Genomic DNA, 15,582 nt, shown 5'->3' with positions numbered 1-15,582 from the left:
CAACCTTGGAGAGAGCGAAGTGTAGCCCATACCCGTGACAGAGGGACAGTGGAACCAAGGGAAGAAACGAATCGTTCCCAACATATCCGCTTGCTCCGTTTGATTAAATAACGGGCTTTAGCGCGAAGGCGTTTAAAAGTAGTAAGGCTGGCTACGGATGGGTGCCTCTTGAAGTGTTGCAAAGCTCGACGGCGATCACGGATGGCAATGGCAATGGCCGGACTCCACCACGGGACGTGCCGGTGACGAAATAGTCCAGATGAGCGCGGGACAGCAAGGTTAGCAGTGCGAACAATCGCGTCAGACACGTCACGTAGGACGTCATCAATACAACCCGACAAAGAGGGAGAAAACTCGACCTGTGCAGTGTATAGAGGCCAATCGGCGCGGTGGAAAGACCAACGAGGTAACCTGTTCATCGGGGAGCGGGAAGGGAGAGAGAGAATCAACGGGAAATGGTCACTATCACAAAGGTCGTCGTGTGGCGACCAGTGTAATGAAGGGAGGAGAGAGGGAGAAGAAAGAGAAAGATCAATGGCAGAAAAGGTACCATGACCAGCACTGAAATGAGTAGGGGAGCCATCATTAAGAAGGCACAGGTCGTGGTCTGCAATAAATTGGTCTATAAGAAGACCTCGTCTAGATGGAAAGGCACTGCCCCACAAAGGATGATGAGCATTAAAATCCCCAAGGAGGAGGAAGGGAGGAGGAAGTTGCTGAAGAAGGGTGGTTAAGGCAGCAGGTGTAAGAGCCCTGTCAGGAGGGAGATAAAGATTGCAAACGGTGACTGCAGAGTCTAAGTGGACCCTAACAGCAACCGCTTCCAATGTAGTTTGGAGAGGAATCCACGTGCAAGCAATGTCGGTACGGACCAACGTACAAACGCCACCAGAAGCCCGCAAGGGTCCGACCCGATTTCGACAGAAAACACGGAACCCACGGAGGGTCGGTGAGCGAGCATCAGTAAAATGAGATTCCTGGAGAACCACACAAGCTGCAGAGTAGGACGAAAGAAGGGATTTCAATTCCGGAAGGTGTCTATAGTAGCCATTACAATTCCATTGGAGAACCACAGAACGATGGGTTAAATGAGGGCTGAACACGCTAAATCCAGTCATACTGCCGGGTCCCCACCCGTCACAGACAAGGAGGGGGCGACATCCATAAACGACAGGTCAGAATCCAGTTGTGAAGTCGGGGAAGGGACCTCCGGTGACACCAGAGGCTCTTTGTCCCGGGACTTATGTTTCTTCTTCTTTTCAGGCTGAGATCGAGGAGGGCTGTGTGGCATAAAGGAGCCAGCTGCAGCAAGATCAGGAACAGAAAGAGACCGGGCGACCTGGGGGCCGACAGACCGCGGCTCTCGCGGTCGCCGCGCGGCAGCAGACCTTTGACCTGGAAGATGCCGGGAAGGGGCATCCCGGGAGAGGCGCCCTTGACCGGCAGACGCCGAAGGAGTGGGACACTTCTCCGGCTGGGGAGGGGGAGCAGCACCCAGAGGAGAAGGTGTGGGAGCTGCAGGGGAGGGGGGGAGGAGTGGGGTCCGGGATGGGGGTAAGGAAGGGGGGGGGGGGGGAAGGGGGGAAGATGTAACCAAGGCGTAACTTGATGTCATGGACACAGGGTGCAGTCGTGCATATTTCTTACGGGCCTCTGTGTAGCTTAAACGATCGAGGGACTTGTATCTTTTTTTCTTTCTTATATACTGGGCAATCTGGTGAACGTGGAGAATGACTACCATGACAATTTACACATACAGGAGGGGGAACACAGGGACTCCCCTCATGGAGTGGACGTCCACAGTCACCACAGAGAGGGTCCTGGGAACAGCGAGAAGACATGTGGCCAAAACGCAAGCACTTAAAACACCGCATAGGAGGTGGGATGTACGGCTTCACATCACAGCGATAGACCATAATCTTAACTTTCTCAGGAAGGGTATCCCCTTCAAAGGCCAGGATAAAGGCACCAGTATCAATACGGTTATCTTTAGGACCCTTCTGAACACGCCGAACAAAGTGAACACCCCGCCGTGCGAGATTGTCCCGAAGTTCCTCATCAGTTTGAAGGATGAGGTCCCTGTGGAAAATCACACCTTGTACCATATTTAGAGACTGGTGAGGGGTAATAGACACAGGAATTGTGCCAAGATGGGTACAGGCACGAAGGGCCGCAGATTGGGCAGCTGAAGTAGTTTTAATCAGCAATGAACCCGACCGCATCTTGCTCAGGGAGTCCACTTCGCCAAACTTGTCTTCAATGTGTTCCACAAAGAATAAAGGTTTGACACTGGTGAAAGTATCTCCATCAGTCCTGGTGCAAACTAGATAACGGGGGAAAGGTTTTGCCCCTAGACGACGGGCCTGACCCTCTTCCCAGGGGGTAGCCATGGAAGGGAAGGCCGAAGGGGCAAGAGAAGCAGCACTTGAGGAATCAGTACCACGCAGAGAGACGGCCGCAGAACGGCCAGAGTTTTGGACCCGGATGCGTTTCATCTGCATAGCGTCCGCCCTGATACCACCCACTCCGATCAGGGGCTCTCCTCACGGGTGCCACCCAGCCACAGCAAGGGCCGTCTGGCACGGCGGCCATTGCCGGGAGTTCCGATGCTCCGGGATGACGAGCAACCACTCCAAGGCATGCATGAGGAGGTCACAGCTCAGGTATCAGAAGTGTGATCCCTGTGTGTTCAGGGGGCTCAACCAAAAGGGTACATAGCGACCCCACCACACGGGCTGGCTACCGTGCTGGCTATGCACCCTAGCGTCAGACGACATGAAAGAAAAGGTGGAATGTACTAGGAGGGCGCACGTCGGAGACACTAGGTAAGGTGCTCTTCCCCAAATGGCTCACACTACGGAAGAGAAATTTTGGAATGGAGGTCAAACCCCAGAGGGGGACCAAGGAATGCCAAAAAGAGGAGATAAGCACACAACAAAGCCGGAGAGTAAAAACCAACAGAACCAGGAGGATAGCGGGGCCAACGTAAGCAAGGACACCAATAGAGAGAGAGGAGAGGGCGAGGGGAAAGGAGTATGGAGGGGAAAGGAGGGGAAGGGAAAGGAAATGCAGCCCGGGAGAGAAAGAAGGCTGCAATGGCTCGGGGCCCCGTTCTCGCCACGCACGTATCCACAAAAGAGTTGTGGACCCCCTGGGGGGACCAGGTGAAGCAAATGGGGGAGAAGTTGTTGAGGTTCTGGAGGAATGTGAATAAGGTGCACTCACCTTCAATCCAGATAGCAAAGATGTCATCAATGAATCTTAACCAGATGAGGTGTTTAGGATTCTGAGTTTTTAGGAAGGATTCCTCTAGATGGCCCACGAATAGGTTAGCATACGATGGTGCCATGCGGGTGCCCATAGCCGTACGCTGGATTTGTTTGAATTTGATATTCACTGAAGAGGGATACCATCATATTTTGTAAACATTATAATAGTGCTGCAGAAAACTGTCAATTTTACAGCAAAATAAAAACAAAGAGCATGCATGTATTTTGAACAGTATAACACCTGAGGAGGAAGTGCATGTTATTAATTAAGCCCCTGAAGTACATCTTGAGTATAAGTAATATATAACTAGAAAGTGGTGGTAGTAAGAGGTTACATTATGTTATAGCGAGCAATCCTGATAGCTCACACTATGAGTTTCCAACAGAACAGATTCACTCAGAGGGAAAAGAAAAGAAACTTTAGTTTCTGTACAGAGTGCCGTGCAATACATGGGCAGGTCTTTACAATCTAAGAATTATCGATAAAGAGCTCCAGTGGTAAGAAACAGTAGTCTATATTATTATTATTTACCTTTGCTTTCTATGTACTTTATGCTTGTTTCAACAGGAATTTCTCTCGTTCTGTCTTTTGAAGCATGCTTCTGTTCTGTAACTATGTCATTTGTTATTTCTTCAGCACTTTCTCCGGAAGAAAGTTTCTGCCTAAAGGCTCCCTAGAACACAAGAATGACATTACAGAGGTGTTTTACAAATTTAACAGCATATTGCCTTAAAACTTTCAATAGGTCAAGTGAAGCTCACGGCACCAACCATCTTTGACCTGTGACGTAATTGTTGTATTGTGACATGGTGTATTCGAAGTGGTTCCAAGTTTGTACAGGATGCAGTGTCACTCTTTAAGTGTGGGATGTTTATGTTTTTAAATTATATTTGAGTGATTCACTGGGCTGCATCAATACTGTTTGTAAGAATAATGGAAGCGTTCTGGAAATTTGTGAATTATTTAGATGAGGCAGTTTTGGGAACAGAATTAGTTTTTGGGTTTCAAACTATTAGTGCAGTGTGTTGTTTACCATTGAATATTTATATTTTACGTTTCTTTTTTGGTAGTTATGGATATGGCAACAAGGTTCATGAATAGGTTGCAGCAAGCCACAATGAGAGATGATGCGTTGAACACAACTAAATTCTTACTGCTGTTCTGACATTCTATCCGGAGGAATTGGTTTGAGAATTTTATGTTGGCCGTTCGACAAACTGTGTTGACTACATTATATTTGCTATCGCTTGTCAATAGGTCAGTATGTTGGATTGTGATTGGTAGGTATGGCAGAATTTGTTTTACTAATACTGACAAGGTTAGGTTTTCAATATTATGTAGGCCCACACAAGCGGGTTTTAGTGTCGTCATACTGTGGACCTCGTTTTAGTTCTAAAGGTCAAGTGAAATGATTTCAACACCAGATTTGTCAAGCTGTGTGTGGTTTTGCAGTAGTGAGGATTTTGGTTGAGGTACAAAAGCAATAGAAATTTCCAGTACCAGTTTTTGAAGCTATATATATGGGTTCATGGTATCATGAACTTACTTTATGAGTTGTGTAGGCCAAGTGAAATTTCAAATACCAGTTTTTCCCCCTTGATTTTTGCTTAAGTTATGTCTTTGTTTATATTTATTTAAAACATCGAAAGTAAACAGTGCTGCACAGACATGTGGCAAACCAAAGGGTAAATTGAAAGACAAAGAAACCAATTGGTGTAATGATAGAGTAAAAGACGCAGTTTAAAAAATGTAATATGGCAAAGAAAAACATGGAGTTTGAAAAAAGAAATCAGAAGCAGGGGCTGGTGCCAAAAGGTGAACACAAGGTGACAACACTGGAAACTGAATACTGGCAAAAGAAACTCTAAGCAAAGAGGATTGTGAAAGAAAGAAAGGAGAAGAGTTGGGAAATATTCACCCAGAAACTAGAGCAGGATAGCAAAGGGAACCAAAAACGGCTATATGGGTTATTGAAAAGTAAAAGATATGATAGAGAAGACATAAAAGCGATTGAAACAGAGGATGGGGATATTATCAGGGACATGGAAGGTCTCAGAGAAGAGATGAAGAATTATTTTGAAATCTTACTGAATGGGGGAGGTGCACAAGAAAGTGACACCGAAGTCATTGAATCAGAGGAGCAGAATCCAGTCTCATGGTTAGAAACTAAGAATTCTCGGAAACAGGTGAAAAGTGGGAAGGCGGCTGGAGTAGATGAGCTGATAGTGGTTATGATAAAAGCCATCGGAATCCATGGAATACAATGGTTACACAGGGTGCTGGGGGTGATTCGGAAAGAAAAAGTGCCGGATAAATGGAAAAAAGGAATTATAATACCATTGTTCAAGAAAGGCAGAAGAAAGAAATGTATCAACTACCGAGGCATCACACTGTTATCACACTGCCTAAAGATAATGGAAAAGGTCATAGAAAAAAAGATGGGGAAAATTCTAAACCACCAATTGGAGGAACAACAGCATGGGTTCAGAAGTAATAGGGGAACAACAGATTTCATTTTCTCCATCCGTCAGTTAATGGAGTAGTACTGGGAAAAAGGAAAGGACTTGATAGTAGTATTTGTGGACTTGGAAAAAGCATATGACTGTGTATCAAGGGATAAAATATGGGAAAGCTTGAGAAAACATAATATTCCTGATTCATTAATTCAAAAAGTCCAGATGCTGTATGATGGTTGTGAGAGCAGTGTACAAGTAGGAGGTACAAGATCAAAATGGTTTAAGACAAAAAGTGGTGTTCAACAAGGCAGTTCACTCTCCCCTTTACTCTTCATTACACTTGTTAACAGAATCATGAAAGAAATCAATGCTTTTGTTTTTGCTGATGACATCGCCATTTGGGGAGATACGGAAATGGAGGTTCGGAGGACACTCGATTACTGAAACACATAATTTAAAAAAATTCAAGTTAACTGTGAGTAGAAACATGACAGTGGCAATGAAGATTAGGACACCCACACCTTGTAACATCATACGGGAGGGGGAGAAGGTTGAATGTGTGAAAAGCTTCAATTATCTGGGTAGCATCTTATCACGCGATGGGAGTTCCAAACTAGAAGTCTTAAACAGAATAACAAAAGGATCTAGCTTCTTCCATCAAGTATGAAATCTAATCTGGTACAAGGAAGTCCCTCAAAGAGCCAAACAGACCATGTATAAAACTTATCTCCTGCCAATCATGATTTATAGTCTAGAGGCCTGTGTCATCAATAAGAGAGTCAAATACAAGCATGTGAAATGAAGTTCCTTAGGTCAGCTCTACAAAAAACTAGGGAGAGTCAGGAATGATTGTGTAAGGTGAAACCTGAATGTGACATTGACTACAGAGGAGAGGGTGGGTGCTTTGTGATTGAAGTGATTTGGTCATGTGAAGTGAATGCACCTGACTCGAACTCGATATCAGTATTTGGAGGTACCAGGAAGAAAACTAGTTGGATGGCCTAGAAAGATATGGACAGACCAAGTTAAGGAAGATCTCAAGAGGATAGGATGTAGTGGAGAGGGAAAAGCTATACCAGGACAGAAACCAATGGAGGCATATTGTTCACTTAGTTCCTAGCCGGCTCGTTGGAAGGAAATCCCGATGATGATGGTTATGTCTTCATTATTAGGAGCATTGTATATTTAGTTTGCCCCTGCCCAAAACCCCCTATTCCAAAGATTGTCCTGTTAACTTCATGTTACTTCTGCAATTGGACACTTTTTGTATTACCGTGTGTTCATGTGTGTAACGTGTGATGGCATGGTTGCCACTGTGTAAGGTTGAAAAAGGTATGTCTGCCATCTCGATGACGTCATGGGTCAAAGGCAATGGGTGGCATCGCCATCTTAGTAAGCTCCTTTCAATGAATGGAAACTGCAACTCATACCACACACACAAAAATAGGCAAATTATTATTGTTGCTCAATCTGTAACACTGAAAGAATGTCTGTAGCACTTCATAACTTTTTCTCAGTGGCAGTGAGTTAAACAAGGCAGTGTGGCCATAAAAACTTTGTAAGTATACCATTCACATGATTATTTAGAGAAGTTGTATCTGCAAATGTATCTTTAAAGGTTTGCAAAGCAATTTCAACTGCACACATATGATTCCAGAACAGTAATACTTTTCGAATTCAGATTGATGAATATATAATCAAACAGCTAAACTGTAGAAATCACCCAAGTTACAACTTTATGATTCTCTGAGTACCCTTTGACAGACAACAGCAGACTAACCCATGCAGTTTGGCTGGGGGTGTCTTTCTTCATTAATGCTCTTTCCTTGGTTGGAGTTCTGTGTGTCATGTTTCCATACATATCACAAGCATGTAATACAGAAACCAAGAGTTAACCTTCCTCTTCCACAAAGAGAAGAGGAGATTGTGCACCTAGAAGTTGATGGAGCTCAGCTCGTCCTTAACTAGGTCACTAGAATACCATGTTTTAATTATATGCAATTCCCTGGATCATACGTTCTGCAATCATTCATAAACCCAATACGTTCTGCAATCATTCATAAACCCAATCTATCAAGCCTATTTTCAAAAACTGTCCTAATGATCCACTTACACACGGCAAGTGCACTGAGTGGGTCAAGAATTACAGAAACATTTCAATTCTTCCCTCAGTGTTGGAGCCACAACGCCATCTATCAATTCTCTAATTCCCAACAAAGTTGGAGGAACTCCCCATTCTGAAAATAAAATGTTAATCTGTGTGGTATGCATGAAGAGATGAACACTGTTGAAATTCCAACTGTTCCCCTTGCCAATCACACTGTAACAAAAGAACGTTTCTAGCTGAAAATTTAACTCAAGCAAAATGAATAACAAGCATTCTATAGGCTACCACTTCAACAAAATATCAAACTGTAACATTTCAATCTAAATAGGGTCTCAAGCTACTCTACCTTACCATAGCTCACATTTCAAATTTGTTGACTTTGCCAACTCTGCATCAAATTGTCACCTTTCAACCTAACCTATACCTTGGACCACACTAGATATCAGTGTCATTACATCCTTCATTCCAAACAACAAAACAAATAAAATATATTGTTAGCGTTACGTACTCCTAACGTTTATAGATGTACGAGGTAACACAGCACATCATTAAGTACATCATGGGGTGAAGTCGACAATTCATTAAATTCAGGGCGTGTTGTTGATGTAAACATAAGTACGAAACTGGCCAAAGTTGTTCTTGTCAAGCATTAGGCAAGTGTCATCTCGTAACTAACTCACAATTCCAAATAATAAAGAAAGGAAGATTATGTTTAGTATCCCATCGACGGCGTGGTTATTCGAGGCCGAGCCAATCTCAGATTTGGCAGCTTAGCTAAGAAAACCGCCGCGTTGTTCCAACGCTACAGGTCGCATGGATAAAAAAAAAAAAACGTAGCTCTTTGAAACACCTCTGCCACACAACGGGAATTCGTTAAGAAGTAACAAACGGTGGAGAACTGAGCAAAACATCCATTTTGTTTCACGGGAGATACAGAATCTAGTACTCAGCCTCATCCAAACACTATGCACTTCTTTGACATTGGCGGCGATCATTATTGCAAATTTACTAATCGTTAGTAACACGTTCACTAACAAAAACACGACATCTATCAATTACCTGTAAAGATACACCTCTTTTACACAGCTGAAGTGACTCATACACGCCACTATATCTCACAACTCTACTCAGAAACATTTTCCTACAAAGAACTTCACGAACAAACTACAGAAACAGTTCGGCGAAAAGATATATCTACTCTAATTGCAACAAAAACGAGCGATGGATCGACGTCACCAGGGTGCGGAATCTATCGATAAATCGCAGCGAGAACAGAAATGAAGTGCTAGACGTAGTTGACCAAAAGTACATTCCATTCCAACGATAAGTTTAAATGTAAGGCCGGTATTACACTATCAAATTTATTTGTCAAATATCTTTGTCAAAGATGTTTGATGGTGCAATAGGGAACTTTGTCAAATGTCGTCCAATATTTGAACAAATCTAGGGCCTCGTTGTAGATTTGATCAAAGAAGTCGCTTGTCTTCTATTCACTGCAGTGTGACATAATACCATGGAGGTAAGAATCCTCCATGCATAATACCACATGGAGCGCTAGCATCGCTGCATTCTGTCGTCTGAAGTGATTTTACAAACATTGCCGGTAAATACGATTGGTGTGTGCCGAACTCAACAAAATTAATAGAGGTGCATGAAGCTGATGAGGCGCTTTACAACGTGAGGCACGCTGAATACAAAAACAGATTACAAAGATTGGAGACCTGATCTGACCTAACCTAACCCTCTCGTGTAGTAAGTAATCGCAGTGTTACAGTGAGCCTGTCTTCTGCAGATGTAGCTGTTCTTAAGTGAATATTGTGCTTTGTGGTATGAGGATACACTTCATTGAGCACATACAGAAATGTATGCTCATCCATTCTTAAATTCTTAAGTAACTGATGTACGACTTGACGTCCTCCACTATAAGCTCACATAACAAGTTCTGTTGAATGCTTTTGTCGTGTCGTCATAAAACCCACGGCTTCACCCAGGTATGTTTCCTTTTTTTCCCCCAGCATGTGCACACAGTGCAATTGTACATGCAACTGCTGCAGTTATAGTTCAATTCTTTTATCTTGGCGGCTCGCGCATGCCCGCCCAGACGCGGGAGATTGCTGCGTTGCCAGTTGCACACGACACACTCGCCAAGAGAAACAGCGCCATAGAATAGCACAGTTCGCAAGCTTACGTTTTGGGGGGAGCGTGCAGTTCATGAAGTAAAGCCACCACGGCCGCATTAACCCTTTCGCTGCTACAGAGACGTGCTCCCCGCATTCCGCACTGTGCGCCTCTTTGACACTGCACTACTCGCCTCTGCTGACACATGGTGTTCCGACTGCTTTGACACTCTTATCATTCGATTCCACAAAAACTATTTGCCTCAAAAATTAGATTTTTACACATCTTCTTGACTGATACCTTCCCCCCATGTTGTTGTTGTTGTGGTCTTCAGTCCTGAGACTGGTTTGATGCAGCTCTCCATGCTACTCTATCCTGTGCAAGCTTCTTCATCTCCCAGTACCTACTGCAACCTACATCCTTCTGAATCTGCTTAGTGTATGCATCTCTTGGTCTCCCCCTACGATTTTTACCCTCCACGCTGCCCTCCAATACTAAATTGGTGATCCCTTGATGCCTCAGAACATGTCCTACCAACCGATCCCTTCTTCTGGTCAAGTTGTGCCACAAACTCCTCTTCTCCCCAATCCTATTCAGTACCTCCTCATTAGTTATGTGATCTACCCATCTAATCTTCAGCATTCTTCTGTAGCACCACATTTCGAAAGCTTCTATTCTCTTCTTGTCCAAACTATTTATCGTCCATGTTTCACTTCCATACATGGCTACACTCCATATAAATACTTTCAGAAAAGACTTCCTGACACTTAAATCTATACTCGATGTTAACAAATTTCTCTTCTTCAGAAACGCTTTCCTTGCCATTGCCAGTCTACATTTTATATCCTCTCTACTTCGACCATCATCAGTTATTTTGCTCCCCAAATAGCAAAACTCCTTTACTACTTTAAGTGTCTCATTTCCTAATCTAATACCCTCAACATCACCCGACTTAATTCGACTACATTCCATTATCCTCGTTTTGCTTTTGTTGATGTTCATCTTATATCCTCCCTTCAAGACACCATCCATTCCGTCCAACTGCTCTTCCAAGTCCTTTGCTGTCTCTGACAGAATTACAATGTCATCGGCGAACCTCAAAGTTTTTATTTCTTCTCCATGGATTTTAATACCTACTCCGAATTTTTCTTTTGTTTCCTTTACTGCTTGCTCAATATACAGATTGAATAACATCGGGGAGAGGCTACAACCCTGTCTTACTCCCTTCCCAACCACTGCTTCCCTTTCATGTCCCTCGACTCTTATAACTGCCATCTGGTTTCTGTACAAATTGTAAATAGCCTTTCGCTCCCTGTATTTTACCCCTGCCACCTTTAGAATTTGAAAGAGAGTATTCCAGTCAACATTGTCAAAAGCTTTCTCTAAGTCTACAAATGCTAGAAACGTAGGTTTGCCTTTCCTTAATCTTTCTTCTAAGATAAGTCGTAAGGTCAGTATTGCCTCACGTGTTCCAGTATTTCTACGGAATCCAAACTGATCTTCCCCGAGGTCAGCTTCTGCTAGTTTTTCCATTCGTCTGTAAAGAATTCGTGTTAGTATTTTGCAGCTGTGGCTTATTAAACTGATTGTTCGGTAATTCTCACTTATTTTGTTTCGATGTTCAACACAGTTATTATGCAGCATTAAATATAGTAAACCATTGCACGAAACTTTGAAGAGTTTGCAGAGGTAAAAGACCATGGAGTATACTTTCCGTATGGTCGATTTTAGTTGCCACGAAGTTGAGAATGAAATGTGGACAAGATACCTAAATTTCATATAAAATTAACTGTATAACAATATCTCATTTAATTTAAGTATCACATAGGTGTCGTATGTAATATTGAGAAATATTCCGTCTTTCGCGACTGTAACAAAAGTTTTATTTACACCGAGCACGTTTGGCTTTATTTTAAAGCACTTCAATCAATCAAAAGGATGTAGGCAAAATACATTAAACAAAACTGTGGACTTGCAAAAACATTAGGACTTGAACATACCGTCTATCAATGAAGTGCTCTGAGCTATGTCAAATATAATTTTTGTGTGTGGCACACACAAACGGCATTTATTTGCTAAAACACTGACCAGCCGACACAAACGTTGAATATTGTATTACTGCAGCACAAAACTACGAAAGGTGACTTGGCAATGGAGGAGACAAAATACTGTCCACTGAAGATGCTTCAAAAGAGAGAAAAGCGTCTGGTCTAAATAAGTCACTTATTGCAGTTGCAGAAGAGGGATATATTTCAATATCATTGGTAAAACTGCGACTGTGGAACAAAAACAAGAAAGAGAACATGAGTACCATTGTGTATGTGCCATACCTTTCATTGAATGAAGTGCTTTAAAATTAAGCCAAACGCGCCCGGTGTAGATGAAACTTTTATTACAGTCGCGAAAGACGGAATATTTCTCAATATTACATACGACACCTATGTGGTACTTAAAATAAATGAGATATTGTTATATAGTAGCTTTTATATGAAATTTAGGTATCTTGTCCACATTTCATTCTCAACATGTGGCAACTAGAATCGACCATACGGAAAGTATACGCTATGGACTTTTACCTCTGCAAACTCTTCAGAATTTCGTGCAATGGTTTACTACATTTAATGCTGCACAATAACTGGGTTGAACATCGAAACAAAATTAAGTCATGTATGGGGGTAAGGTATCAGTCAAGAAGATGTGTAAAAATCTAATTTTTGGGCCAAACAGTTTTTGTGAAATCGAATGATAAGTGTGTGAAAGCAGTGGGAACACCACGTGTTTGCACAGGCGAGCAGTGCAGTGATGACAAAATCACGCCCAGCGCGGAATGCGGGGAGCACTTGTCTGCAGCAGCGAAAGGGTTAATGAAGAGACAAAGCACTAGAAAAATCAAAAAATTGCATTCAAACGAATAAAATTCGTGAAGTAAGACACTTCGATATTGTTTTTAAATAAAGAAAATATTAAACACCGCTCAAGGTTTGAACTCTTCACCTTTCGTTTACTAACCCCACACCTTAACTGTTACACTAACGCAGCTCGTCTTGCAATGTAACACCATGAGGGTCTTACAATGCAACTCCATGAGGACTCTAACAGGTCACGCAAAATACTGACAAACACTGTTGGTACTTCGTCGAAGTACAATAGGAAATAAACAATTACCGCTGTTCTTTATTGCGAAAAAGCGGTTCGTGAGATTGATACAAACACCTTTCCTTGCTTTCGCCTGAATTAGGAGTCTTATTGCTTGTTTGGTTTAATTAATTAATATAATATGATGCAATTGGTATGAAGAATGCTTTTTCAAAACTTTCTATAAAGGAAAGTCTGCTATCAAGACATTGCTTTTGTCCTATTACTTTATTTATGACTGAATGTTTCTAAAACTGAAGACACTCGTCCGTGCTCTGCTCTGCAGTCGAGATCTGGCAACGTCGTTCTCTGTTCATTGGCTGACTGTGTTTTGTGACGTCAGATGCGCAGAACGAACCTAAACTCGGCCGCCGACATAAATGACGCGCACTTTAATAACAAGTTGTTGTTGTCAGCCATCTTGAACTTTGACGAAAAATATGATGACAGTGTAATACCCCTTCTAGCGCTACATCAAAGACCTTTCTCAAATATATTTGACGGAATATTTGAGCACATATTTGATCTAATATTCCGTCAAATATATTTGACAAAGATCTTTGACGTAGCGCTAGAAGGGGTATTACACTGTCATGTTCAACTGGATGTGGTAACTTCTGTGTACTACATCACTTCCCGTGTTTCGCTGTCGCTAGAGTCCTGCGTGAGTAACGCAATTGTGAAGAGTTCCCTAACGATATTTTAATTCCATTTTAATACCATTCCGACTCACTCCATCAAAAACTGTGGCGGGTAGGATACATTTTGCAAGTAATGAAAGAATTGGTGCACATTTTTTTATCAATTTGATGCGTCTTTCTCGGATGATTCTAAATAAATCAGAGTTCTTTCCAATTTTACTTTTTTCTCGATTTCACTGCCATCTGTCAAACGTTTAAAAATGTTTCAGACAAAACTTGATTACTTTTTTATGGAGAATCTGCAATAAAATTGGGGTTTTCCATTTAAGATTTAAAAGTTGCACCCGTCCCACCCAAGGGGGTTGGAGGTCACATGTAGTATCATTTAATGATCCCCTTGAGCTTACGAACTTGCCTTCCCACTATTTTTACCCGATGTATAGTTTTCGAGATAATCTCATCCGAAACTTCAGATGGACCACCCTGTATGATATGCAAATATTTTAATATGTTACTCTACAAGTAAAACTAAGAAAAAAGCTCATATAAACATAGGTCTGCAAATGTTGAGTTACGGCTAATAAAAGATTTTGCCTGAGATTTAGCAAATTCGCTAATATAAAGCCATTGCCAAACTACACAAGGTTAAAGTAAAGCACGATTTCCATTTATTTTGCTGTTATTGGTCTGGTGAATCTAATATAACATGTGCCAGATATGTATCTGCAGTAGTTTTCCGGAACATTCAGAGAAGCTAAAATTATTATACAAGTAAATTTGTTTAGTTTCCATTAAGAATGTAGAGACGTTTCTGTCATTGTTGGAAACAGTTACTGAGTTGTTTCAGTCGTTTCCTAGCCTTGGAACGAGTTAGTTTTCTGTATTGCTCAGTGAAAGAACATAATAACAACAGCGTATTTAAGTGAAAGCACAAAGCAATTGCTGTAGTGTGTAGATATTTTATGAAACAGGGATGCCTTTCAAATTTACAATGGATGAATATGGCGATATGGTGTTTATTTATGGCAAATGTGATGCTAATGCTATAGCAGCAGTTCACAAATATTGCATACGATATCCAACTTGGAGGATTCCAAATGTACGAACCATTAGTGGAGTATTTCGAATATAACGGGAGACAGGTTCTCTACCTAGCGTTCATAAACAATAAAAACTACAGCAGATACACGTCTGGGACATGTTGTATTAGATTCACGAGATCAATAATAACAAAATGTATGGAAATCGTACTTTACGTTAACCTTATACAGTTTTGCGATGGCAACATATTAACGAAGTTGCTAAATTTCAGGCAAAATCTTTTATTAGCCATAACACCGTAACCAAGAATTTACGGACCTATGTTTATGTGAACCTTTTTCTTTAGCTTTACTTGTATAATAGCATATTAAAATATTTTCTTATCTTCGTGAGTCACCCACCCACCCACGCACCCACTCACCCACCCACCCACCCACACATGCAAACACACACACACACACACACACACACACACACACACACACACACACACACACACACGCACACACTGAAGAGCCAAAGAAACTGTTACACCTGCCTAATACAGTGTATGATCTCTGTGAGAATGCAGAAGTGCAGCAACACGACATGGCATGGACTCTACTAATATCTGAATATCTTCTGAACAATATGTTGCAAGGCGTCCCAGATATGCTCAATAATATTCATGTCTGGGGAGTTTGGTGGCCAGCGGAAGTGTCCGAACTCAGAAGAGCGTTCCTTGAGCCGCTCTGTAGCAATTCTGGACATGTGGGGTATCGTATTGCCCTGCTGGAATTGCCCAACTCCGTCGGAATGCACAATGGACATGAAT

General features: G+C 42.1%; 1 protein-coding gene across 1 annotated transcript in view; it reads right to left on the bottom strand.

The window, feature by feature from the left end:
• The window catches only part of LOC126263749 (28S ribosomal protein S18b, mitochondrial), a 70,856-nt gene extending 61,830 nt beyond the window's left edge, over nt 1-9,026 (bottom strand). The window contains exons 1-2 of the mRNA XM_049960934.1: nt 8,893-9,026; nt 3,802-3,943 (exon numbers count right to left, since the gene is read on the bottom strand). Of these exons, the coding sequence (XP_049816891.1) occupies nt 3,802-3,943; nt 8,893-8,970 (220 nt within the window). The 5' untranslated portion in view covers nt 8,971-9,026. The remainder of the gene's footprint in view (nt 1-3,801; nt 3,944-8,892) is intronic.
• Nucleotides 9,027-15,582: the final 6,556 nt, after the last annotated feature.

Source organism: Schistocerca nitens, chromosome 6 (assembly GCF_023898315.1).
Source record: "Schistocerca nitens isolate TAMUIC-IGC-003100 chromosome 6, iqSchNite1.1, whole genome shotgun sequence".
Lineage (NCBI taxonomy): Eukaryota > Metazoa > Arthropoda > Insecta > Orthoptera > Acrididae > Schistocerca > Schistocerca nitens.
This window is presented reverse-complemented; position numbering and strand designations above follow the sequence as displayed.